At 43.2% G+C, this 25000-nt stretch overlaps 2 protein-coding genes and 1 long non-coding RNA gene across 3 annotated transcripts in view; 2 read left to right on the top strand and 1 right to left on the bottom strand.

Annotated features, from left to right (window-relative positions):
• LOC121716106 (chemokine-like receptor 1) overlaps window positions 1–25000 on the top strand; it is a 965204-nt gene that overhangs the window by 172012 nt on the left and 768192 nt on the right. The window lies entirely within an intron of this gene.
• The window catches only part of dtx1 (deltex 1, E3 ubiquitin ligase), a 56598-nt gene that overhangs the window by 21116 nt on the left and 10482 nt on the right, over window positions 1–25000 (top strand). The window contains 5 exon segments of the mRNA XM_042102287.1: window positions 15506–15567; window positions 15834–15995; window positions 18086–18147; window positions 18635–18793; window positions 19837–19998. Coding sequence (XP_041958221.1) covers window positions 15506–15567; window positions 15834–15995; window positions 18086–18147; window positions 18635–18793; window positions 19837–19998 — 607 coding nt within the window.
• On the bottom strand, window positions 175–3870 carry LOC121716120. The gene is made up of 3 exons (XR_006033770.1): window positions 3754–3870; window positions 2689–2691; window positions 175–231 (listed from the first exon to the last, which is right to left on the bottom strand). It is a non-coding gene; the product is annotated as an uncharacterized LOC121716120 (long non-coding RNA).

The raw sequence follows: 25000 nt of genomic DNA, 5'->3' as shown, positions 1-25000 counted from the left end.
GGTAGTGGGGTAGCGTAACGGTTGGGCGCCAGGTGGATTTATCCACCACCACTCAGACAGAGTGAAGATAAACTAAAGTTAAGAAATAATAACTAAATGGCTTTATAAAGCACCACAAAACATTAAATGATTTTAACTCTAACTAAAAGACTTCAAGAAATGCAAACAGGTGTGTTCAAAAATGGAATATATTGTTCAGGACACACATGAACACCACACAAGCAAACAAATCTTACACACACAAGCAAACAAATGCTACATCAAACAAATGCTACATCCAAGATGGCGGAGCGTACACACGCAGCGACCTCTCTCTGTCCCAACCGTACGGTGTTTTGTTCGTTTAAAAAGTGTTTGTCCGAAAGTCTTACGTGTTCGTCTCGTCTTACTACGTCGTACTACAAGTACAGCAGGCAGTTTTTAATTGACATCTGCAAAAGCAAGTTTTGCAGCGTTCTGGACTTTGCAACAGAGACGCTAAAGGAACTCGGACTACTCCGGCCTGCAACAACACCGGACTCGCCTGCTACTCCTCCCCCGGAAAGAAAGCGTCGGAAGCGGTGTGCGAGGAAGCAGAAGAGGGGCAAGCGCGGAGGCGTCCGGGCCAGGCTAGCGGCCAGCCCAACTCGCCCAGCCATACCATCCATTCTCCTGGCAAATGTACGATCACTGGACAACAAAATGGATCACATACGACTGCTGAGATCAACGAACCGGACAGTAAGTAACTGCTGTGTGCTCGTCTTCACTGAGACTTGGTTAAATGACAACATTCCGGACTCTGCTGTACAACTGGAGCAGCTAGCATGCTATCGAGCAGACAGGGCCATTGTAAGGGGAGGTAAATCACGAGGAGGAGGAATCTGTGTTTACATCCGTGATGAATGGTGCCGGGACACTGTAGTAGTATGCAAACACTGCTCACCACTGGCAGAGTTTATGATCATAAAGTGCCGTCCTTTTTACCTGCCAAGGGAAATTACTGCGATTCTGCTAGTCGCAGTATACATCCCGCCTACCAACAACAACAGCGATAAGAACGCGGCTCTTAGTGAACTGTACCAGGCTGTCAGTGAACAACAGACGGCACACCCAGACGGTTTCACCATCTTCGCTGGAGATTTTAACCATGCTGATCTCAAAACTGTACTTCCAAAGCTACACCAGCATGTTGATTTTCCAACAAGAGGAGATAACATCCTGGACCTGGTCTACACTACACACAAAGGAGCATACAAAGCCACCCCCCTCCCCCACATTGGACTTTCAGACCATATCACTGTTATGCTAATGCCCGCATACAGACAAAGGGTAAAAGCGAACAAACCGGTTCGTAAGCAGGTAAAAGTGTGGCCTGAGGGAGCCTCCGATGCTCTTCAAGACTGCTTTGACACAACAGACTGGGAAATGTTTAAGCAGGCAGCCACTTACAACAACCGGACAGACATAGAGGAGTATACAGACGCTGTAACCTCTTACATCACCAAGTGCATCGATGATGTGACCCACACAAAAGACATCATCACTCGGGCTAACTGGAAGCCATGGCTGACAGGGGATGTCCTCAGGCTGCTGAGGGCCAGAGACAAAGCCTACAGAGCTGGGGATGAAGCTGGCATGAAAACAGCGAGAGCCAACCTGTCCCGTGGCATCAAGGAAGCAAAAAAGGAATACACTCACAAGATAACCACCCACTTCAAAGACAGCAGGAACGCACAAAGCCTATGGCAGGGCATTCAGGCCCTCACGGACTACAAGCCCGCGCCACAGAGCTGTGAGAGCAACATCCCTCTGCTCAACAACCTGAACCGCTTCTTTGCTCGCTTTGAAGCACAAAACAGCACCTGCCCACAGAAGACCCATCCCCCTCTACATGAGCAGCCCCTGTGCCTCTCTGCCGACAGCGTGAAGAGGACACTTGCTGCTATCAACACCCGTAAGGCAACAGGTCCAGACAACATCCCAGGTCGTGCGCTGAAGGACTGCGCAGGGGAGCTTAAGGATGTCTTCACAGACATCTTTAACACTTCCCTGACGCAAGCCATCGTCCCATCATGTTTCAAAGCTGCCACCATCATACCTGTGCCGAAGAAAACTGCTCCATCCTGCTTCAATGACTACCGCCCTGTGGCACTGACACCCATCATCATGAAGTGCTTTGAGCGGCTTGTCATGTCACATATCAAAGCCATTCTCCCCCCCACCCTGGACCCCTTCCAGTTTGCATACCGAGCCAAGCGGTCTACAGAGGATGCAATCTGCTCTGCCCTCCACCCAGCCCTCACCCACCTGGAAAAAAGAGACTCATATGTGAGATTGCTGTTTATAGACTTCAGTTCTGCATTCAACACCATAATACCACAACAACTCATCTGCAAACTTGACAAACTGGGACTCAGTACCTACCTCTGCAACTGGCTACTGGACTTCCTCTGTCAGAGGCCCCAAGTAGTACGTGTTGGCAACAATACCTCAAGCAGCATCACACTGAGCACAGGGCCCCCCCAAGGCTGCGTGCTCAGTCCGCTGCTCTTCACCCTGCTGACGCATGACTGCACTGCAACCTACAGCAACAATCACATAGTGAAATTTGCTGACGACACAACTCTGGTGGGTCTCATCACCAAGGGCGACGAGACTCAATACAGGTTGGAGGTCGACCATCTGACCACGTGGTGCAGGGACAACAACCTCCTGCTGAACGTCAGCAAGACCAAAGAGATTGTTGTTGACTTCCGGAGAGGTCACACCCAACACCTGCCACTGACCATCGACGGTGCTGTGGTGGAGAGAGCGAGCAGCACCAAATTCCTGGGGGTGCACATCAGTGAAGACCTCTCCTGGACCACCAACACTGCATCACTGGCGAAGAGAGCTCAGCGCCGCCTGTACTTCCTGCGGAAACTCAGGCGAGCAAGTGCTCCACCAGCCATCATGACCACATTCTACCGAGGCACCATTGAGAGCATCCTCTCCAGCTGTATCGCTGTGTGGGGCGGAAGCTGCACTGAATACAACAGGAAAGCCCTGCAGCGCATAGTGAACACAGCTGGAAGGATCATGGGTGCTTCACTCCCCTCCCTGAAGGACATTTACACCACCCACCTCACCCGCAAGGCGACCAAAATTGTGAGTGATGCAAGTCACCCCGCTCACAATCTGTTTGATCTACTGCCCTCTGGGAAGAGGTACAGAAGCCTGCGCTCCCGCACTACCAGACTCACCAACAGCTTCATACACCAAGCTGTAAGGATGCTGAACTCTCTCCCTCCTCTCCCCCCCCCACCCTCAGCTACATAACATCCTAGACATTGGACCCACAATGGCCGCCTGCACTACTCCACTTGCACACTTGCACACTTTACAACTTGGTGTTGTTGTCCTGAAAACACAACACTTCTGCTGCTCTTACATAACTTGCACCACTATGCCACTTTCTTTATTACTTAGGTCAAACAGAACTACCCAAGCCTTTTATTGGCCTGACTTTGCACTAGTATTTTATTGACTGTCTACGCACAATTTCAACCAAATTTTGCTGCTCTTATTTTTTCATTATTATATGTGCCCTCTTATTTACTTATTTACTTACTTTTTTGTTTACTTGAATGTTATGTTTGTCTGTGGACTTAAAATTGGAAAAATATGTCTTGTCTTCACCGTGGGATAGTGAGAAACGTAATTTCGATCTCTTTGTATGTCTGGAACATGTGAAGAAATTGACAATAAAGCTGACTTTGACTTTGAAATCACCACAACAGCAGTAGCAGTCCATTCAGCCTATTTTTAGGTCAGGCCACTAGGAGGCGGTAGGCGGTAGCCTCGACAAAAATGCAAAAAGGCAAGACGCAAAAAGGTCCAAAAACGAGAGGGAAAAGTATTTTCGGTCAAAAAAGACCTCTTCGGCCTAAGGCCACAATAAATTCAAACAGGTTAAACAAATTATGCTGCTTTTACAAGCTACTCAAGTGCACAAACAAGACCTTTTATTTAGGCTATAACTAATTGGCTACTATAACATAGCCGACTGCTTCAAAGCTCCCAGTGTGGATAAACCAATAAACAAAATAACATTAAATAGCAAAATCACTTAACAAAAGAAGAGCTCTCCAAAACTAGAGCACAAACGTGATTGCTTTCAGTTTACAGTTTAGATTAGATTACAATAAAGGCAGGCCGGCGCCGGAGGAAAGGAAAATGTAGAAATAAAAATATCCCCAAAAGACAAAATAATAGTCCCCAGGAAAACCCCTAAGGAAACCCTCCCCAGTAGCCTATGTAATCTATATTCAACTTAAAGTCGCGCCGCTCACCACTAAACAACAAGAGCGCTTTTAAAGAGCACAGGACAACACAGAGAAGTGGGCCAGCTGCTACAACCTCGCTACTGTCGCGTGTCTCCTGCAAACAATGGTAAAACAGTTCTAATGCAAGGAGATCACGGAGCGAATGGAGTGCACACCAAAGGACCAAACAACTCGCACAAAACTACTAGCTTACCCACGTTGCGTGACTCCTGCAAACAATGATAAGACAGTTACAGCGCAAGGAGATCACGGAACGAATGGGGCAAGACAGGCCGACAGGCCAGGAACAACAACTTAGCTGCCGTGATCGCTTGCTGAACAATGATAAAACAGTTCGTTATTGCAAAGTGATGACGGAGCTCGGTTTGGACTAGACCAAACACGCACAAAACTCTGAACAACTCGGTGGAGTTATCAACCTGCCGAACAATGGAAAGACAGTTCTTTGAGGCTAGGCAATACTCACGGAGCGTCCGAGACAAGGACCAAACCAGGCCGCTCTCACAAGGCAAAACACTCTACCTGTCGTCACGTTCAGCCTACGCAGGGCAACACCAGCGAACCAAACACACAGCAGACGAAACACCGGTAGAGGGAAACGAGAGAGGCGGAGACAGCGCTACCTGGGCTGTTATTTATAGACGCTGACCATCTTCCGTATGTAGCTGCCATCTTTTCATTATATTACTTTATTATAGGGGGTCAGGTTTGATCGCCACAAGTGTGTGTGTGTGTGTGTGTATCTTTCTGGGTCTGTGTGTGTGTGTGTGTGTGTATCTGTATGTATCTGTGTGTGTGTGTGTATCTTTCTGGGTCTGTGTGAGTGTGTGTATCTTTATGTATCTGTGTGTGTGTGTGTGTGTATCTGTATGTGTGTGTGTGTGTATCTTTCTGGGTCTGTGTGTGTGTGTGTGTGTGTGTGTGTGTGTATCTGTATGTATCTGTGTGTGTGTGTGTTAAAGTGAAGGAAAACAAAGAAAGAACAGTGGACAGTGTAAAAAAGTGTGTTATGTGTTTAAGTGTGTGTTCTGTTTTATGTGTTTAAGTCTTATGTTTGAGTTGTGATGTTTTTGCATGTGAATGACAGTTAGTGTTTGTGTTGAGTTCTTAGGGCCTCATCTTGGTGCACAGGACGCACTTGGTACCGGTATCTGGTCTGGCCCATATGGACTAACAGGACGCACTTGCACTTTTAGACGGGGCAGGTACTGGGGCAGGACTAGGCACAAAGACGACGCATAGACAGACAGACAGACAGACAGACAGACACACACACAGACGGACAGACGAACAGGTGTAATGTGGTTTGGAAATTGGGCACACAGAAGCAAATTAAGTGAAATAGGTTAACATGCTCTATTTGGACAGTGCAGGTAATACCCAGCAAACCCCAACTCTATACAAACCTAACTCTAACTCTATACAAACCTAACCCTAACTCTATACAAACCTGGAGAAGACTTAGTAGACCACTGCCCCTCAGCTATCAATGTATACAAACCTGGAGACCACTGCCCCTCAGCTATCAATGTATACAAACCTGGAGACCACTGCCCCTCAGCTATCAATGTATACAAACCTGGAGACCACTGCCCCTCAGCTATCAATGTAAACAAACCTGGAGAAGGCTTGGTAGATGTTTCCACTGTCCCTCAGCTATTGAAGCACTTAAAACACTTTGAAGCTCCTGAGGTGACGGTTGGAGCTGCAGAGGAGTCTCCAGGGAGACAGAACGGAGACTTGAGTATGTCACACTTCAACCAGGACATATGCATAATTCCGGGTTACGAACGTATCAGAATCTCAGAAGTAATCACGTTATGCAGTCAGCTTAAGACGTCTGCAGGTGGCTACATGAAGTCGAATCCCCCTAATGGCCTGCACATGTGTGCACGTAGTGTGTAATGTCGTGATGTGTAATGTGATGGACCATCTTATGACATGGATTCAAGGTTTTCAAAACAAAACTTGAAGCAAGCTGAAGCAAACCCGACCTTACGCGTTTGTGTTGGGGAGCGCAATGTTCCAACATTCCATTTGTTTACTATGTGTGAGTAGGGGAGAACTGGCACAATCGTAACACTTTTCTATTCTCTCCGTTCAAACTCGATTTACACAAAGAGGTTAGACATGTTTACTCCATGAAAGTTGCAACAGAATAAAAAAATATGTTCTAATTTGTTAAGAATTTAACTGAACAGCCATACGCGTAGATGACGGGGGGGATATGTCCCCACCACTATTTATAATTAGAATTTTGTCCCCACCACTTCTAAAAATGTGCAAACCAAATGCGACCGAAAAAATCCCCACATACCGAAATCATCGAGTCTAAACCATGCGATAGGCGCGCACAATGACATCCTCACAGCATGCACAGCTGCCTGGATATGTGTGGATCGAGTGTTGCGCGGTTAAGGTTGTTTAACATCCGCACCCACCCGACCCTCCAGTCATTTAATGCCTGCTAGAGTTGACTGTAACTCGGAATGCAATCGGTTGCCATAGTAGGCTATCCTAAAATCCAGCGATAAAACAAAGCATGAACGCATGAGCGTCGGTCTGCCCTATATGTATAGCCTATCCTCTGATTGTAATGTGTACAGATAGGCTATCTAGGCGAAATTTGTAACATTTATTTTGTATTTGGCCTGTTATAAAATCATGTAGGCCTATTGAACAATTTAAACACATTGTGAACCCCAAAGTTGGAGACATGCATATAGACATTGCTGCAAATTTAAAACCGGATTACTCTGGAATGGCTAACTGTACAGGGGAGCGCTTTAAACTTTAATTAATACTTTAAACTTTAATTACACCTTTGTGTTCGGTAAGGTCTGCTCTTCATTCTGATATATGCTTTGTCATGTGTTGAGGGAAAGTTTGCGAAGCCAAGATGAATGGGGAGGGAGACGGGTGCAGAAAATATGATTAAATTAAAGTTCGGCTACTTTTCTTGCGAACCGTTTACAACAACTAACCACCAACATCGTTTAAAAGCTGAGAAAAAGCTCTTTTGTGTGATACATGTGATGTCTGTGATGAATAGGCTATTTCGCAAGTAGTTCAGCAAATTTGGATGGGACAGAAATACCTTTACAGAGCAGCAGATCGGCTCTGATGTACATTGCTTTAAATCAATGCAAGTTGGAAGGAAAAATAAAAGCGACAAATAAATACATTTGAAAAATGTAAAATATACCCATTACTATGAGGGTTTAAATATACCCATTACTATGAGGGCTGTTATACAATGCCATTATAATAATGTAAAATATACCTATTACTATGAGGGTTGTTATACAATGTCATTATAATAATTTGTTGCATATCTGAACATTATATTCTCCATGATAATAACTGGGAATAATAGTAGAGTGATAGCTCTCATATAGCAGAAAGCCCCAAATACAATTTTTACACACTGTATGATCGCGTAGTGCTTGTGGCTAAAATAATTATTAGGATTAGCTTAATGTATTTTTACATTTGCCGTAGTATTGTCGATGGGCTTAATAACACATCACGGGGGTCTTTGGGCAGAACCTAGTGGTATTTGGGGGGCCTTGTCGTGGAAAAGTTTGGGAACCCCTGGCCTAGGCTATAGGCACATTGTTTTTTTTTTTTTGTCAGGTCGGGTCAGGTTCGGGTAGTTAATCAGTGCATATTTTTGAGGGTCGAATGGGTGCAGATTGACTCTCCTGACGGGTCGGGTGGGTGCGGATGTTAAAAAACCTTAACCGGCGCAACACTATGTTAAGCATATTGTAATGTAGGGTTGAATGGATGAATAGCTTACATAAGGGTACCCCACACTTTTTAAACCACACTCAAGCTTATGGTTATTGTCCCCACCACTTCTAAAAACATACTGACACCCTTGTTAACAGCGACATGTAGGCCTAGGCTAGCCTGGGATCTACCTTTGTTAAAAAGTGCGGTAGCCTACCATTGTAATATTAGCATAAGCGTCAGGAATGTAACAGTTCTAAAATAGTGATAGCCTTGTTGATAAACAGCTTATTTCTTTCATGTCTGAAGCAGTGATCTATGAAGTTGCTACGGCTGTCTAAAGTTGAATTGGCTGTGACGGCAGCACAAAATTTATAATCCATAACTTGCAATCAGACTTTTTTATTTTTTGTTGGGGGTGGGGTGGGGTGTTAAAGCGGTATACCGCGAGACCGTGGGAATTTCTTGCTTTCCAACTTTCTTGCTTTCCGGTAATAAAACATCCATACCGTCCCAGCCCTACGTGTGTTTGTGTGTGTGTGCTCTCCCTCTAAATGCATTATTCCTTCGATCTTATCTACCTAGGGAGGCCATAGTCTACTGAGGACCCCTACACGCACACACACACACATGCACGCACACACACACGCATGCACACACACGCACGCACGCACACACGCATACAGATACTTTATTCAATTCCACATTACAAGTCAATTTTCATTAGGAATCAAATGTTTTGAATGATCAAACAGATTAAACCATATCAGCACATTGTTATGTATGACAATACAATCTCAGGGGTACAGAAAACATCTCCTTTTCTAAATAAGCATGCTTCCTATAATGGCTGAAATTGAGCAGTACTTTACCAACTGTTTGGCTCTTGTTTTCAATAGTCCCCCAATACAAAGTCCCCGGGTCGCCAGCCTGTGTACAGCAGAGGAGGCTCCTTCATTGAGGAAAGGGAGGAACACCCTCCCTAAAATTTCAGAGAAAAATAAAAAAATATATAAAGTGAATTACTATTCTGATAAATTACTGTTAATATATTACTATTTGAACACTTTAAATGAACAAAATCGTTCCCCTAGGTCAAAATGCCAACAGCCCCCCCTATCGCAATTGAAAATTACTGTATGGAGGAGCTTCCTCCTCAAGCCCCTCATTGAAGTCCATTATAAACGCCTCGGACCCCAGTGGCTCGTGAATCACGTCGTTTTCAATGGCCAAGGGAGGTAGCTCCTCCGTACAGTAATTTTCAATTGCGATAGGGGGTGCTGTTTTTAGCGGCAACGGTGAACTAATGAGCAGCTAGCTGCTCTGCAAGCAAGAACGTTATCTGCAGTCATACAACTAAGAATCTTGTGTTGAACGGAAAGCTTGTTTTTTTGCTCCTGAAATAAACAGTACAATGGAATCAGAGGACAAAGTCCATCTTTTATACATTCAAATACAGTGCAAAAGTTAGGCTCAAAGCAGGAAGACCAGGACTTCCGGTGAGGCGCGAGGCAAGATGGCAGCGGTGCACTGAGCTCTCAAACGAAACCCTCTTATTTTAGTGTCAAAAGTGCTTAAAGATCACCTAGATATACATTTTAGATAAGGAACGTTTTATTTACATTATGACTTCCAAGAAAGACCAAACTGCGACCAAAAAAGAATCAAATAGACGACCTCAGGCAAGCGACTCCACTGAGGATATTGCTATGCTTATTAAACAAGCAATGGCAGCCGAAATGGAGTCACTTCAAGGTACTGTTGCGTTTATGCTGAAGGAATCGCTGGAAAAAGCTCTCGACCCCATACAGAAGCATTTGGCAGAGAATGGCAACATCCTCCGGTCGTTAAAAGAACAGGCTGACATTCATGCTAAAAAGTTTAGCACGGTCTTCAACCAAATAGTTAACATACAGGTCAGCTTGCGTAAGAACGAGAAAGAGACTAGCGCATGTGCTGCAGAGGTCACAAAGTTACAAAAGAAGCTTGACGACCTGGAAGACCGATCCAGGAGGAATAATGTTAGATTGGTGGGTTTGCCAACGGGAGTTGAGGGAAATGACCCAAGAGGCTACCTCCTGAAAATGCTTCCCACTTGGATTCCCCAGTTGAGCTCTAACCCACTCGAGATAGACAGAGCACATCGGATCTATTCCAACAGCACGTCGAGACCACGAACCATGATCTTTCGGCTGCTACGGTACACTGACCGACAGGCGATCCTGGAGGGAGCGAGGAAGGCTAAACCAACGCTCGCTGATGGCACCCAGCTACAATTCTTCGCTGACTACGGCCCCGGGACGATGCAGGAACGACAAAAATACAAGGAGATTCATGAGAATCATGCTTTGGGTATGCTAATAGGCTATCATGGACAAATTAGTTGTGAGCTAACTTTCTGTTGTATCTGGAAGATGCTGTATCGAGTATTGTGAGTAATGGTTATACTACTGAATTACTAACTGAGTTAATAACTTTAGACAGGGCTAAGAATGTTCAATTAATGTTGAATGCAATAGGGATCATTTTAGTTCGCTTGGTTGGCTATTTAGCCTAGCTGGGCTTCCCAACGGAAAGGCTGAATCTGAACTTAAGATGACTTTAATAATACTTTTTGGAATAATTTCAGATTTTCAACAAAGATTCATGTTAATTTTGGTTTGGATTTCCAAAGTAGGATCCCATACTTTTTCAACAGACCTGTATATTTTCAGCTAGTTAGAAACAGGATGGAGTTGTGGTTTGGATCTTTAAGTGACCTATTCTATTAGAGTTCATTATTGTGTTATCTTAGGGCTAGGCCTACTATTTTTCTCTGTGTTATTTTCTCTTTTTTCTTTTAGATAAAATAGGTGTGTAGTTCAATTAGAGGGGGTTATTGGGGGTTCAGTGTTTGACATTGCTGAGTGACTCTCACGGATGGCTAAGCTTAAAGGGATGAAGGTGAGAGGGGATGGGGTTAGGGGGGAGGGAGGGGGACAGGGGGGACTAGGGAAGGATTCCACCACCAATGCACTTTCCCAGGGAATGATTAACATAAACAGGTTAGAGAATCTTTCTATTATGGCATTCAATGTTAGAGGACTAAATTCTCCCTACAAACGCACTAAAATATTAGACTTCTTACGCAGGAAGAAAATAGATATCGCGCTACTTCAAGAAACACACCTAAAACCCAACGATGTTACAAGAATTCAAAATAAATTCTATAAACCAGTAGTAGCTTCAACTGATGGCACTCGTACAAAAGGTGCTATGATTTTGATGAGACGTGGTATTAACCTGACAGTTGAAAAGACTGGCTCTGATAATGAAGGACGAATGGCATTCTGCTGTACCTCCATCCAGGGCAAAAAGGTTGCCTTTGTAAGCCTATATGCCCCAACTACCTTTGAAGCTGATTTTTCCCCATCAGTTACTTCACAACTGCTAAAACTGAATGATTACCATTTATACATTGGTTCAGATATGACTTAAGCAGCAGGAAGCAAAAAGAGCGATACCAGCTACTAGATGTCCTAGGAGGGGAATGGTGACGTCAACAGAAGAAGTTGGTGAGAGTTTTAAAGATTTTTATAAGGATCTGTATACAGACGAACAATCGCCCACAGAAAACGACTTCTCCCATTTTTTCAGTAGAATAGAGCTTCCTACTTTGACAGCAAATGTCCAATATCTAGATTCTATCAAAGAGTGGATTGTCCGCACACTTGCTCCCATCAGGAATTTTTATTGATTTTCACCCGTGTGTAACGTTTCGAGCTAAACACTCTTCATCAGACTTGAATATCAGACAGACAGTCGCCATATTTAAACAAGTACAAAAGGTCACATGACCTATCAGAGTGATAGGCTATATTTACATAGATTTACAAAACACTTATATACATATATACACAACGTCATAATATCCACAAAAAGCATGTACTTATAGAAAAACATTTATATACTATACTTTGTTAGGGCGGACTTATGGGCGGTATGTCAGAATTGTTTGACATAAGACGGGGCACAAGACAGGGAGACCCTCTGTCTCCTCTGCTTTTTACGTTATCCATAGAACCCCTGACACACTTAGTTAGAAACTCTCCCATAATCTCTCCTATTACAATTGGTTCAACGTCACACTCAATATCACTTTATGCTGATGACATCTTGGTCTATTTGGCAAGTGTCCAGCAAACACTTCCGTCTGTCTTGGCGATACTGCATTAACTTTGGCGATACCGCATTAACTTTGTGAGCTCAATGATCCCACTTGCACCTCCAGCCGGATACTGGAAGAAATTAGAAACTTTGCTAAGAGGCTATATGTGGAATGGTAAGCGACCGCAGTTAAAATGGTCAGCTCTTCAGATTGACAAGATGGGTGGAGGACTGGCCTGTCCTAATTTCAAATTATACCACTGGGCATTTATAAGAAGTCTCAGGTACTGGATAGGTGAGGACAATATTTCATCATGGAAGAGTATAGAAGAAGAACTAATAGCACCAATTAGATTAAAAGATTTTCTTCTCACAGGTGTGACTATCAAGAAGTGTACGTTACATTATGGTCAAATTTTGACATACATGATTCAAGTGTTCAGGGCGGCAGAAAGATTCATACAATTTAAAAACAAATGGTGTACATCATCCCCGTTATGGAATAATAGTCACTTCATTGACATTCTCTTTTCTTTTATTTTAGAGTAAGATCAGCCTGTAAAGCCTACAGTGTTCCTTGGTGGTCGGAGTTAAGGGATCATCCTATTTTAAGTTGGATACAGCAGTCACCAAAACAAATAGTGTCATTTCTCTATGATAGATTCAACTCTCAAAAATACACACCCACATCAGGCATGAAAGCTTGGGATAGAGACATAACAAATTTGGGACAAAAATTAGACTGGGAAGCCATTTGGGACAATGTCTCTGGTGCCTCAAAAAATCCAAATCATAGATACATACATTTAAAATTCTGCCATGGGCATATGTAACACCAAGAATAAGACATGAAATGGGATTTGTCTCTGATCCATATTGCTCCTTTTGCCCTCATGGAACCCTTGGCTCTTTTTTACATGTTATGTGGGAATGTCCAGATGTATCTAGATTATGGAGAAGGGTGACCGAAATTATCACAGATGTAACAGGAGTTCAGTTCCCTATGAACCCGGCTGTGCACCTTTTAAATGATGATTCCCATCTGTCCCTTGCGGAAGAAACCCGTAAGGTATGGCTTGCAGGGCTCACTGCAGCCAAAAAGATTGTTGCACAGCGCTGGAAGTCCCCTCATGACATTTCTACTATTCACTGGCTACGGACATTCTTGGATATATCTTACATGGAATTGTCATCAGCTAGAGCAAATAACGCTCAGCCACATACAATAGTGATATGGGAGAACTTGATATCTAAGCTGAAAGATCTAATGCTGATTTAACCGTAACCTGTCTGTGACTGTCTTAATACTATGTTGGGAGGTGTGGGAGGAGAGTGGTGGTGGGGGGGGGGGGGGGGGGGGGGGGGGGGGTTAGTAGGTAATATTACTTGTGTGTGTCTATAACATGTTATTTGATGTATTTGATTATGTTTTTGACAATAAAAAATGAATGAGAAAAAAAAAAGCAGGAAGACCAGATTCAAAAATGAAGGATGGTAAGGCTAGTGTAGGCTACTGAATGCTACGTAGGCTAGTATGACAAATAGCCTACTCGTAACTAACAGGTAACGTTAGTACTGGTCTGTCACAAACGTGGACAGTTCAGGGATTTGGTGATAAAAACATTTTCGGATAGTTATGCGTTGTTATAATCATCCAAGTTATGCCTCAACTAAACAATTGTTAAATGATGTTCTTGTTGTTAATATGCTCTTGTTTTCACCGTTCTAACTGTATCTTTGGATGGTTACATTGTTAATGAATGTTTCAGACCATGATGCATTCCTTTAATGACGTCTTCAATAACATTTGCCTTTCGAGTATAAATTCCCACTTAGCTATTACAACCTGTCTTTAAATAATAACAATTTGGCTTTAAAAACATTAGCATGTTACAAATAACCACTTTTAAGGTCTATTTTTAATGGTCAATATTTACATGGTTTTATAAAACAAGTGTCTATTTTTAGTATTATAGACTTTTTTGCAAATGTATTACATTGAGCAAAACCTCCAGACTTTTCATAATTTTGCACATCAGGAAAACAGTGTTTCATAACTAGACCTACATATCTTCTCTGACTTGCCAGACCTACATTTACATTTATTTACATTTACATTTATTAATTTAGCACTATTATCCAAAGTGACTTGTATATTTAAATTATATTACAAAGTCTATTGTCCCTGGAGGAGTTTCGGGTTAAGTGCCTTGCTCAAATGCACAATGGTGGAAGCCAAGAATTGAACCCACAACGTTTCTGGCTACTGCATGCTAGCCTAGCTCCTTAGGTCAGACCCCCCCCCCCCGCCCCTAAGAATGTCAGAACAGCATTTATTGCACAACATTGCCAGTTAAAATGCTACATAGTACATTCTGCTGCTATAAATGTGTCTGGGTAGGTGGCCTATATACTCGTTCACATATGCCACCAACACCTAGCCTGGCCGGAAGTACGTAGGATGGTAACACCAGGGTAAACCAACACCATCACAAACTTACATTTGCCACTAACACCAAGCGCAACAAGCAAGCGGACATTTCTTCCTCTGTTATTTTTTTTAACCCCCGGCCGCCACTGGTGGCATCTGTAGCCAAGGTTTTCAATGGTAGATATTAATGATTGATATTTTACAGTCTTAGAAAGGTAAGAGTCCTCCATAAACAGATCAAATGCACATGCTACTTCAAATAGCTTAACTGCTCTGCACACACACGCACACATACACACACACGCACGCACACACACACACGCACACACACACACACATGCACACACACACGTGGACACACACACGCACACATGCACACACACACACGCATGCACGCACACACACACACACATGCACACACACGCATGCACACACACACGTGGACACACACACGCACACACACACACACACGCATGAATGCACACGCACACGTGGACACGCACACATGCACACGCACACACTTTGTGTCTGATTCTGCTTTTTCTGGAATCCACCGCCACATTTACTCTTTCCACTCGTATCATTGCCAATAATAACCAGATGATGTGTGTGTGTGTGTGTGTGAGGGAGGAGACAGGAGAGAGAGAGAAAAGACAAGGGCGAGGGAGAGGGGGAAGGAGAGAGAGAGAGAAGACAGAGAGAAAAGACGAGGGGGAGAGAGAGGAAAAACAGTGAAAGACCATCACCACCGTATTGACTGCTGTGAGAAAACAATAGTGTGTGTGTGTGTGTTAAATGGTTTGTGTGCAAGCAGCGCAAAGGGCAGGTATATTATATTGACTTTTTAATAATTGTATGTGTGTGTGTGTGTATGTGTGTCCTCCAGAGTCCCTGCTCTCCCAGTGAAGAATCTAACAGGATCTGGACCTGTACATCCAGCACTGGCAGGTACTCTCTTACACACACACGCATACACACACACACATATAGACACACACACACATATACACACACATACACACGCACACACACACACACATACACACACACACATACACACACACACGCACACACACACATATACACACACACTCTCTCTCTCTCTGCAGGTATGACGGGCATGCTGATGTGTGCTGCAGGGCTACCTGTGTGTCTGACCCCCCACACACACACACACACACACGCACTCTCTCTCTCTCTGCTCTGCGCTGCAGGTATGACGGGCATCCTGATGTGTGCGGCAGGGCTTCCTGTGTGTCTGACCCGCGCCCCCAAACCCGTCCTGCACCCCCCACACGTCAACAAGAGCGACCTGAAGCCCGTCCCAGGGGTCAGCGGCATCCGCCGCAAGACCAAGAAGAAGCACCTCAGGAGAGGTGCGTGTGTGTGTGACAGAGCGGCAGACTGTATGAGTGTGTGTGTGTCTGTGTGTGTGTGGGACAGAGCGTCAGGAATGTAACAGTTCTAAAATAGTGATAGCCTTGTTGATAAACAGCTTATTTCTTTCATGTCTGAAGCAGTGATCTATGAAGTTGCTACGGCTGTCTAAAGTTGAATTGGCTGTGACGGCAGCACAAAATTCATAATCCATAACTCGCAATAATTTATTTTATGTTTTTGTGTGTGTGTGTGTGTGGGGGGGGGGGGGCTGTTAAAGCGGTATACCGCGAGACCATAACATACCGTCCCAGCCCTACGTGTGTGTGTGTGTGTGTGTGCTCTCCCTCTAAATGCATTATTCCTTTGATCTCATCTACCTGGGGAGGCATAGTCTGCTGAGGACCCCCTACACACACACGTGGATACGCACACACACACACACACACGCACGCACGCATACACACTCACACACACACACACACACATGCTTCCACAGGGTCCTGAAGTGGAACAGGGAGGGCCGAGCACAGACACACCAGAGCCAAGTCTCACACACACACACACACACACTGCTTCCATTTTTAATCCACTGGCATAATTACGAGCAGAGCAGAGCCCTAGCACAGGCCAACACCTCACAGCTGCAGCAGGATGGGTCATAGTGTGTGTGTGTGTGTGCTGTGTGTGTGTTAGTGTGTGGTGCGCGGGTGTGTGCATGTGCATGTGTCCTCTGGTGTGTACATACTAGTGCTGTCAAACAATTAAACATTTTAATCGCGATTAATCGCTGAATTCCTATAGTTAATCACGATTAATCACATATTTTATCATATGGTTAAAATTCTATTATTTTGCATTTCTGAACTTTCCAGGAGTCCATATTAACAATAAAGCAATTATTGTGTATCTTGATTGGGATTCAAATGAAAGCAAAGCAAGTTACTTTATTAACTGAACTAAGACGTAGGTCTATTTGATTATTTCAAATAAAATTTCAAAAGATGTGCAGCAGACCTGAGGCAACACAATATTCTTTAGAAATTTAGCTGATATAAACGGAAATAAATGCTTCCGCAGAAGTGCGTGCACAAAATGTAGGCCTACACACATTATAAAGCGGAAAGACAGCTAGTAATCACACGTTGACGTTACATTTGTTTTTAATTCACAGGACATTCAATCATTTTACTAACACGGCAGTTATGAAGAATTATGTTTATGTAACTTACTCATGTCGAAACTATGTACATTATCAACCTAATTCGTTTGCAATACCCTGAGAACAAATTTAGCATGTACACTTACCATAATATCCCATGCAAAATGGTTAGCTTGCTAGCTAGCTAAGTGTGGAACTTCAGTATAACGTAGCCAATTATCTCACCTACTGTAGTTGTAGGAAATAGGCTACGTTCATATTACAAGTGATAGAATGAATGTGTGACTTATGTTTAGCTGATGTTATGACATGTAAAGTTAAGCTTGCTGAACTTAGTTATAGTCAGCCATGGGCAGTTTGACTGTGCCTATCGATAAATTCGTGACACTCCTGTAAACTAGAAAGAGCAAACCATAGGAACATGGTCACATTAATCCCATAAACACACAGATAACTCTTACACCAACCTTATTTTGTGCCTTTTAATCACGTTTGTTTCAATATTTAGTAAGTATAAGCCCTTTTCGCTCCCAACTCCGATGCAGCATAGGTTTCCATTATATCAGTCATCTTTTCCCTAAAAGGGGGCGTGTACGTGCAGCATATACAACGTTCCATTCCATTCGTCAGTGTGTATTGTTTAGTTTCCGGTCTAGCTAAATCCAGTGTGGTGTTGTGAAAAAACTACAAAGTTTGTTTAACCAAAAAGAACGTTAATCTTGCGTTAAAAAAATTGACGCCGTTAAAATAGGTTTACATTAACGCCGTTAATAACGCGTTTAACTGACAGCACTAGTACATACAGTATCTATCTGGTATTAAATTGTTATTGTGCATTGTGTGTGCATGACTGTGTGTATTCTGTTAGCACAAACTTAAGTGGAAACTGTGTGTGTTTTGTGCCTGACGTATGTGTGTCGATGGCAGGCAAAAATCCAGAGGACGTTGTTCGCAGATACACGGAAAAGATCAAATCCGCTCCTGATGAGGTTAGACACTTCCCAACTTGCTAATGCTAACGCTATTGCTAACTCATGTAAGCTGATGCTAACGATATTGCTAACTCATGCAAGCTGATGCTAACGCTATTGCTAACTCATGCAAGCTGATGCTTATGTGCAAAACCCTCAACTTTAACATGGCCCTACAACCATGCTTTAACAGGGTGACATCTTTAACATGGCCCTACAACCATGCTTTAACAGGGTGACATCTTTAACATGGCCCTAATGTGGACCATAAAACACATTACAGGCTGTTAAAGTATTGCATATACAAATGATTCTGACATTCATGATTCATGATATATCACTGTATGCTTGAATAGATAAAACATGTTCTATTGCTTGTGTCAGCACTTTGAATTCAAAGCTCTCCTGTTTATGTTAATGATAACTGAAATGATAGTAATAAATGATTCATGATGATGAGGATGAAAATGATGATCATGATGAAAACTGGCTTCATTATTTTTAGGACTGCACCATCTGCATGGAGAGGCTAGTCACATCCTCCGGCTATGAAGGCCTGCTGAGCCAGAAGGGCATTAAGCCAGAGCTGGTGGGCAAGCTTGGCAAGTGTGGCCACGTGTACCATCTGCTCTGCCTGGTGGCCATGTACAACAACGGCAACAAGGTGACGCAGCAATGCGCGCCTGCTAATAAGGGCTAGCGGCTAATAAGGGCTAGCGCAACAGTGGCTAACCGATGAATAACACGAATGGAGGAGCAGCTAGCTTGCCAAACGATGCTTGTAAAGGACAATTGGTTTATGATGTTTTAAGGAGTGCAAATATCATACGATGAAAACCATGAGCTATGTTATACATATTTAACTAGTTAGCTAATATAGTGATGAAAAGCAGGACCTATGTTATATAACTAGTTAGCTAATATAATGTTCCCAGAGCTCCATGCTCCCCACTTCTTTTTTCTGTTAAATACATTTTATCTGTTTCAATTAGAGCTATTCCATAAATATTATCCTGATTGTTTCAAAACATATAAAACTATAACAGTAGATAATTTCATATGAATCGAATGCAGAATTGGGGAATATCTTTCTTCGGCTCCCATGTTTTGGGCTAACATTGGACTTCAGCAACATGGGACTGACCCTGAAGGGTCAGTAAAGTGTCAACAACCTGGGTTGTTTCCAGATCCTACCCCGTCACTCTCCCTCTCCCTTTCTCTCTCTCACTTTCTCTCTCTCCCTCTCTCTCACTTTCTCTCTCTGCCTCTCTCTCCCTCTCCCTTTCTCTCTCTGCCTCTCTCTCTCCCTCTCTCTCTCACTTGTTTCCTGGCAATGTCTCCACTGTCCTGTAATTAAAAAAAAAGAAAATAATATTTTAGAATTCTGGGTAGCTTGATAGTTGTGAACCAGTCCCATGACACAACACATAAAGTATAAAGAGGAAAAAACGCACGCACATCCCGATCTAATCCTGGGTGCTGGACAAAACACTTACGATGAGAGAGAGGGGAAAAAAAGTCGGCAACACCAGTATATGCTCCCAAGTTATAATGGCGACGGTAATGACGGTAGTGACGGTAATTAAACTATAACTTGGGAGCATATACTGGTGTTGCCGACTTTTTTTCCCCTCTCTCACAACACATAAAGTAACCTGACTTTGGGTTTGGTCATTTACTCTGGTCTCTGTCTGTCTCCGGCCCCAGGACGGCAGTCTCCAGTGCCCCACATGCAAGGCCATCTACGGGGAGAAGACCGGCACTCAGCCCCCCGGGAAGATGGAGTACCACGTCATCCCTCACTCACTTCCAGGCTACGCCGAGGTCAAGACCATACGCATCGTTTACGACATCCCTGCAGGCATTCAGGTATGTATGTCTGTGTGTATGTGTGTGTGTCTGTCTATGTATGTATTGCACTGTGCCTGTTTGTGTGGGTTGGAAAGAGTGAGAGAGGTTATCTTAGAGGCAGTCTGTAGTTCAGAGGTTATCTGTTGATTCGTCTCTGTAACTGTCACACTGCCATGTTTGCGCCCTTTGGTCACAGTCCATCATGGACAACCTTTACCATTTCCTTCATATGGCTACGCTACGCTACATGAGTAAAGTAGAGGGAAAGTCGTCATATGGCTACGCTACATGAGTAAAGTAGAGGAAAAGTCTTCATATGGATACGCTACGCTACATGAGTGAAGTAGAGGGAAAGTCGTCATATGGCTGCTACATGAGTAAAGTAGAGGGAAAGTCGTCATATGGCTACATGAGTGAAGTAGAGGGAAAGTCGTCATATGGCTACGCTACATGAGTAAAGTAGAGGGAAAGTTGTCATATGGCTATGCTACATGAGTAAAGTAGAGGAAAAGTCTTCATATGGCTACACTACACTACATGAGTAAAGTAGAGGGAAAGTCGTCATATGGCTACGCTACGCTACATGAGTAAAGTAGAGGGAAAGTCGTCATATGGCTACATGAGTGAAGTAGAGGGAAAGTCGTCATATGGCTACGCTACATGAGTAAAGTAGAGGGAAAGTCTTCATATGGATACGCTACGCTACATGAGTAAAGTAGAGGGAAAGTCGTCATATGGCTACAGCTGTGCTACGCTACATGAGTAAAGTAGAGGGAAAGTCTTCATATGGCTACAGCTGTGCTACGCTACATGAGTAAAGTAGAGGGAAAGTCTTCATATGGCTACAGCTGTGCTACGCTACATGAGTAAAGTAGAGGGAAAGTTGTCATATGGCTATGCTACATGAGTAAAGTAGAGGAAAAGTCTTCATATGGCTACACTACACTACATGAGTAAAGTAGAGGGAAAGTCGTCATATGGCTACGCTACGCTACATGAGTAAAGTAGAGGGAAAGTCTTCATATGGCTACACTACGCTACATGAGTAAAGTAGAGGGAAAGTCGTCATATAGATACGCTACATGAGTAAAGTAGAGGGAAAGTCGTCATATGGCTACAGCCGTGCTACGCTACATGAGTAAAGTAGAGGGAAAGTCGTCATATGGCTACACTACGCTACATGAGTAAAGTAGAGGGAAAGACGTCATATGGCTACACTACATGAGTAAAGTAGAGGGAAAGTCTTCATATGGCTACACTACGCTACATGAGTAAAGTAGAGGGAAAGTCGTCATATGGATACGCTACATGAGTAAAGTAGAGGGAAAGTCTTCATATGGATACGCTACGCTACATGAGTAAAGTAGAGGGAAAGTCTTCATATGGCTACAGCTGTGCTACGCTACATGAGTAAAGTAGAGGGAAAGTCTTCATATGGCTACACTACGCTACATGAGTAAAGTAGAGGAAAAGTCTTCATATGGCTACACTACCCTACATGAGTGAAGTAGAGGGAAAGTCGTCATATGGATACGCTACATGAGTAAAGTAGAGGGAAAGTCGTCATATAGATACGCTACATGACTAAAGTAGAGGGAAACTCACACTAGCAGATTGTGCAGTACCCCTGCTTTAATAGCATTACATACATGTTGTGATCAAATAATTATTTTTTGGTCTCCTAGTCCCATTTTCTTGCGTCCTTTACATCTCCAGCGATGGTGTAGCCTTGCCAAGGGCTAGTGCTAGGCACTGTGTGCACAGATAGTTGAATAATTGGTTAATATTCGAATATTAATATCCCTATTTGTTTATTCCAACAGGGAAGCTACAGCAGGCGCGTAACTGAACCGTTCCGTTTGCAACGCGTAAAATCCATTTTAGAAGAATGGTCTATTTTTTTCGAACGTACGCACCACTATCACGTCTGGTGTAGCTACTTCCATTGATTATAATGGAAGCTAATTGTTGTAGCAGATGCAACGCGAACAGAATTACAGTTACTAGCCTGGTATAGCTCAGCCCTTAAGCTCACAGAGTCGTGGAAGTTGTGTTACCATAGTAGCATTGTATAGCATAGCATAGAATAGAAGTTACGTTATCACATCATCACAGTAGAAGTTCTTCTAACGTTACCTACCACTTCACTGTTAAAGGTTGTATCAGCGATGGTGGGGTAACGTCACTTCTGTTGACGTTCAAACAAAACAGAGACCTAGCTCGCTACTCCCTTGCCCTCCCTCCCGTGCAATTGAAACTCTACTGAACGCGCATCACGCCGGTTATTGGTTGGAACACTTTATTTTGCCTTTAAGTGGTTGGCAACACTTATTGTTAGCAATTGTTTTTGTGTGCAGATCTCAGAGCCTAGGCTGCCTACAGAGTGTTTTTTTTACGGCCTGCTTATGGGGCTGGCAGCTAGCGGATCGTTAGGAAAGATTAGATGAATGTGATCATTTATGTTTGGGCCTGTTATCGCTGATACAAACTTTAATCAAGTTAGAATTCTGCCATCACAGTGGATGAGACAGTTTTTCCTCTTTGTTCTGTTCATTTGAATTTGCATTTGAATTTGCATTTGAGAGTGTAGCCAACACAACGCAGAGAAACGAACAGGAAGTGCTACTCTTAGATAGCCTGACGAGCCAGACCCACATTAAAATGTAGGGTCTGGGCACTCACCGTTCGCAGTGCTCAGTCAGAGGGGCGGGATAATCGGTTGTCTTTCAAATTCCCTCTGCACGCAATAGGACAGCGCTTTGAGTCCCATGCGTTTTCCCACCAGCGGAGCTAGTTGGCTAGTTCAAACTTTTGCCAACTTATAAAAGCTTAACTCGTGTCACACTGTTCTTCAACAGCAACATCCATCTTCTTTGTTTTCAAGTAGCAGGGAATTCAAGCCAAACCGTTGCAACTCTGCCATCAATCATTATGTTAAGCCCGCCTAACTCTATACACGATTTGATTGGCCTGATAGAAGTTTAATTTTTCGAGCTCACAAGCCAACAGAGAGTTGCTAGACTAGCCCTGGCAGCAAATGTAATTTTCTGCCGCTAGGGTGCGTCTAGATTTCTAGGCTAACTCTTAGAACTCTTGATAAATGATTCGTATGTACTACACCTGTATCTTATATGTACTACACCTGAATCTTATATGTACTACACCTGAATCTTGTACTACACCTGTATCGTATCGTACAATTACTATAAGATACCACTGTCTCTCTCTAATTCAAATACGGCTTTAAGGCTGATTTATGCTTCTGCGTCGATTCCACAGCGTACCCCCGCAGACCCCTCTGTGTCGCTCCACCCCACTCCGAGCCCTCCGCCGTAGCTCGACGTACACCTCCAAAAAGGTTTAACCTTGCGTCAAAGCAGACCGCAAAGACTGTGATTGGTCAACTGGTACTGTGTGTTGATAGTCGGTGTTTCAAGCAGCCTACTGTGGGGATTAGCAACATGCTAGTTCACTGACATAAGCAGCCTACGGTGGGGAGTTAGCAACATGCTAGTTCACTGACATAAGCAGCCTACTGTGGGGAGTTAGCAACATGCTAGTTCACTGACATAAGCAGCCTACTGTGGGGAGATAGCAACATGCTAGTGTCCACCCTCCTAACCACCTAACTGTCCACCCTCCTCCACACACACACACACACACACACACATACACAGATGCAGCAGTGCTGAGGTGAGAGTCACACAGTCAGCGAGTGTGTGTGCATCTAACAGGAAGTGGCTGAGTGGGGGTTTCCTGCTCCCCTCGGCTTTGACCTGCTTTTGCTGCAAGGGCTGCAAACTACACACACACACACACACACACACACACACACACACACACACACACGCATAAACACACACACACACACACACACACACATAAACACACACACACACACCAAGCTATCTTATCCTGCACTGAACATGAATACTCTTCATACAAGCTATCTTATCTTGCACTGAACATGAATACTTTTCATATGAGCTATCTTATCTTGCACTGAACATGAATACTTCGGTAACACTCCATAATAAGGTGCCATAATAAATAGCAAACTAGTAATTACCTAACCCTTTGTTAATATTTGTTAATTGTTACTAAAATATCTATTTGGCACAAGTTAATAGTTTTTTCATCATTAATTAAATATTAGTTGTTTGCATAAAATCTGTATGTTAATGTTTTAACAAATATATTAACTAATATTGTATTAATATTTGTTAATAGTTAACTAAATGTATTTTTGGCACTAATTAACAGTTATTTCTTAATGTTAAATGTTTATTTACAAACTATATACTAATATAAAAGTTAATGACATATTATTATTTATCTAGCTTTTCTGATTAGCTTTGTGGAGAATTTATGGAATTTATGGTTTATGGCTGTATGGTCTTGTGGGGTGTATAAGGCACCCTACTGCCAGTGGTTGGTTGTGTGAGAGTTTGCACACCTCTTCTTCCACTTCATCCTTATTGGATACCTTTGTGGTTGGCTGTCCTGTAATTGGCGACCCTCTGTCTAGTGTTTGAAAGTAGTGTACTCTTTGCCTTTGGAAGTATTTGTTTGCTGCTTGAATTTGGTGAAATTCAGGGAAGGGGGTGTAACAGAGTTAGAAATGTAGTTTAGTGTTTGTATGTGATTTTCGCCGTAATTAAGCAGCTTTATTGAGATTGGTGTTTTGGAGTCCCCTTTGGAGAAACGTTATACTGCAGCTCTGCTGCGTTTTGTCCTTGTATAGTTGCCATAGCTGATCAGAAGCGGTATGCTTTGCATTGGGTAGGTTGACTGTATAAAGCACTCAACACTTTGTTTTAATTTTGTAACTGTAAAATGTTGTTTAAGTTGAAAACGTTGATATACCACCTGTATTATATTACTTTACATGTATTGTTAGGATTTGGGTGCAATTCTAGCAACTTAGAGAATGTTTATTAATGTTTTCATTATGACCAGAGTTCATACACACGAGTCTAACGTGACTAGCTGTAAACTCCGCTAGCAACTTTCCATGCAT

The sequence above is a fragment of the Alosa sapidissima genome, chromosome 8 (assembly GCF_018492685.1).
Source record: "Alosa sapidissima isolate fAloSap1 chromosome 8, fAloSap1.pri, whole genome shotgun sequence".
NCBI classification, from domain to species: Eukaryota; Metazoa; Chordata; class Actinopteri; order Clupeiformes; family Clupeidae; genus Alosa; species Alosa sapidissima.
This window is presented reverse-complemented; position numbering and strand designations above follow the sequence as displayed.